The sequence below is a fragment of the Aspergillus uvarum genome, assembly GCF_003184745.1.
Source record: "Aspergillus uvarum CBS 121591 unplaced genomic scaffold BO82scaffold_172, whole genome shotgun sequence".
Taxonomy (NCBI): domain Eukaryota; kingdom Fungi; phylum Ascomycota; class Eurotiomycetes; order Eurotiales; family Aspergillaceae; genus Aspergillus; species Aspergillus uvarum.
Genome location: NW_020291469.1, coordinates 1 through 1058, shown reverse-complemented (window position 1 = coordinate 1058; position 1058 = coordinate 1). Strand labels below are relative to the sequence as shown.

The 1058-nt window shown below is 53.7% G+C and overlaps 1 protein-coding gene across 1 annotated transcript; it reads left to right on the top strand.

Annotated features, from left to right (window-relative positions):
* Positions 1-15: 15 nt before the first annotated feature.
* On the top strand, positions 16-613 carry BO82DRAFT_408114 (uncharacterized protein; the record flags this gene model as incomplete). Its single annotated transcript, XM_025639672.1, has 3 exons — positions 16-189; positions 259-310; positions 375-613. 3 exons carry the CDS (start codon positions 16-18, stop codon positions 611-613), a joined length of 465 nt encoding a protein of 154 aa, XP_025485509.1.
* Positions 614-1058: the final 445 nt, after the last annotated feature.

Genomic DNA, 1058 nt, shown 5'->3' with positions numbered 1-1058 from the left:
CGGGAGTGAAGAGTGATGTATGGTGGTGGAGTGAGGAGCGAGCTGGTGGATGTACTGGTAGAAGAGGAGGAGGAGGAGGAGGAGGAGGAGGAGGAGGAGGAGATGTCGCTCATTGCTAGGGTGGTGGTGTCTATCGCGAAGAGTCCGGTTGCTTCGGTTGTAGCTGCTGCTGCTGCTGCTGTGCATTGGGTCAGGTATCGGTCTCTTTGCCCTTGCCCTAGGTCGCTGGGGTCCTCGAATTGGAGAAAGGGGAAGTAGGATGCGGACGTGGATGGGGATGTTGATGATGATAGCTCGAGCGGAATGGATGGTATGGCTGAATATGGATCAGTGGGACTCAGGCTCAGGATTGAGTCTACTGGATTGTGCTGCAGCTGCTGCTGTTGTTGTTGCTGTTGCTGTTGTTGCTGCAGCTGTTGCTCTCGTCGTTCTGCAGGTCCAGGACCGCATGGTTAGTGTTGTCCCCCAGACAGAGCAGGGGCATGGCATACGACGAAACCTGCGCTGCGAATTGCGGTTCTGCATCCGACGACGCTCGCTAATCGCCGTGGGCGTCGGTATCGTGAGCTCCATTGTATCGCCTGAAGGAAGTCCTCCGTTGAGGTTGGATTGATTGATGGCAACAACTAACTACTCACTACTCACTACTCACTACTCACTACTATGTACAGTATGTGCTGCTGACAAACATCCAGCATCCTGAGATAGCGAGACCAGCCCCCAAGCAGGCAGCGAGAATTAGAAGGAAGGTCGCTTTGGTGCATCGAAGCCCACGATAGCTGAATTGGAAGGATCACGGCCTCCAATCAACCCTGGTCCTCTGGTCCTTGGTTGCAACCGGTGCTGATGTGAGATACTCGGCTCGCAATAATCCCTGTATGATTGCGCCAACATCGGCTTGAGATTAGTCGGACTTAAACCCTGAGGTACTCCCCGGAGTAGCTCATTTGGGCACATGGCTATTGTAATCAGCCTGTTCATTCGATGAAAATAAGTGAAACTAACGACTCTGGCTACAATTCCCCTCATCCCCATCCCCATCCCCCTCCCCATCCCCA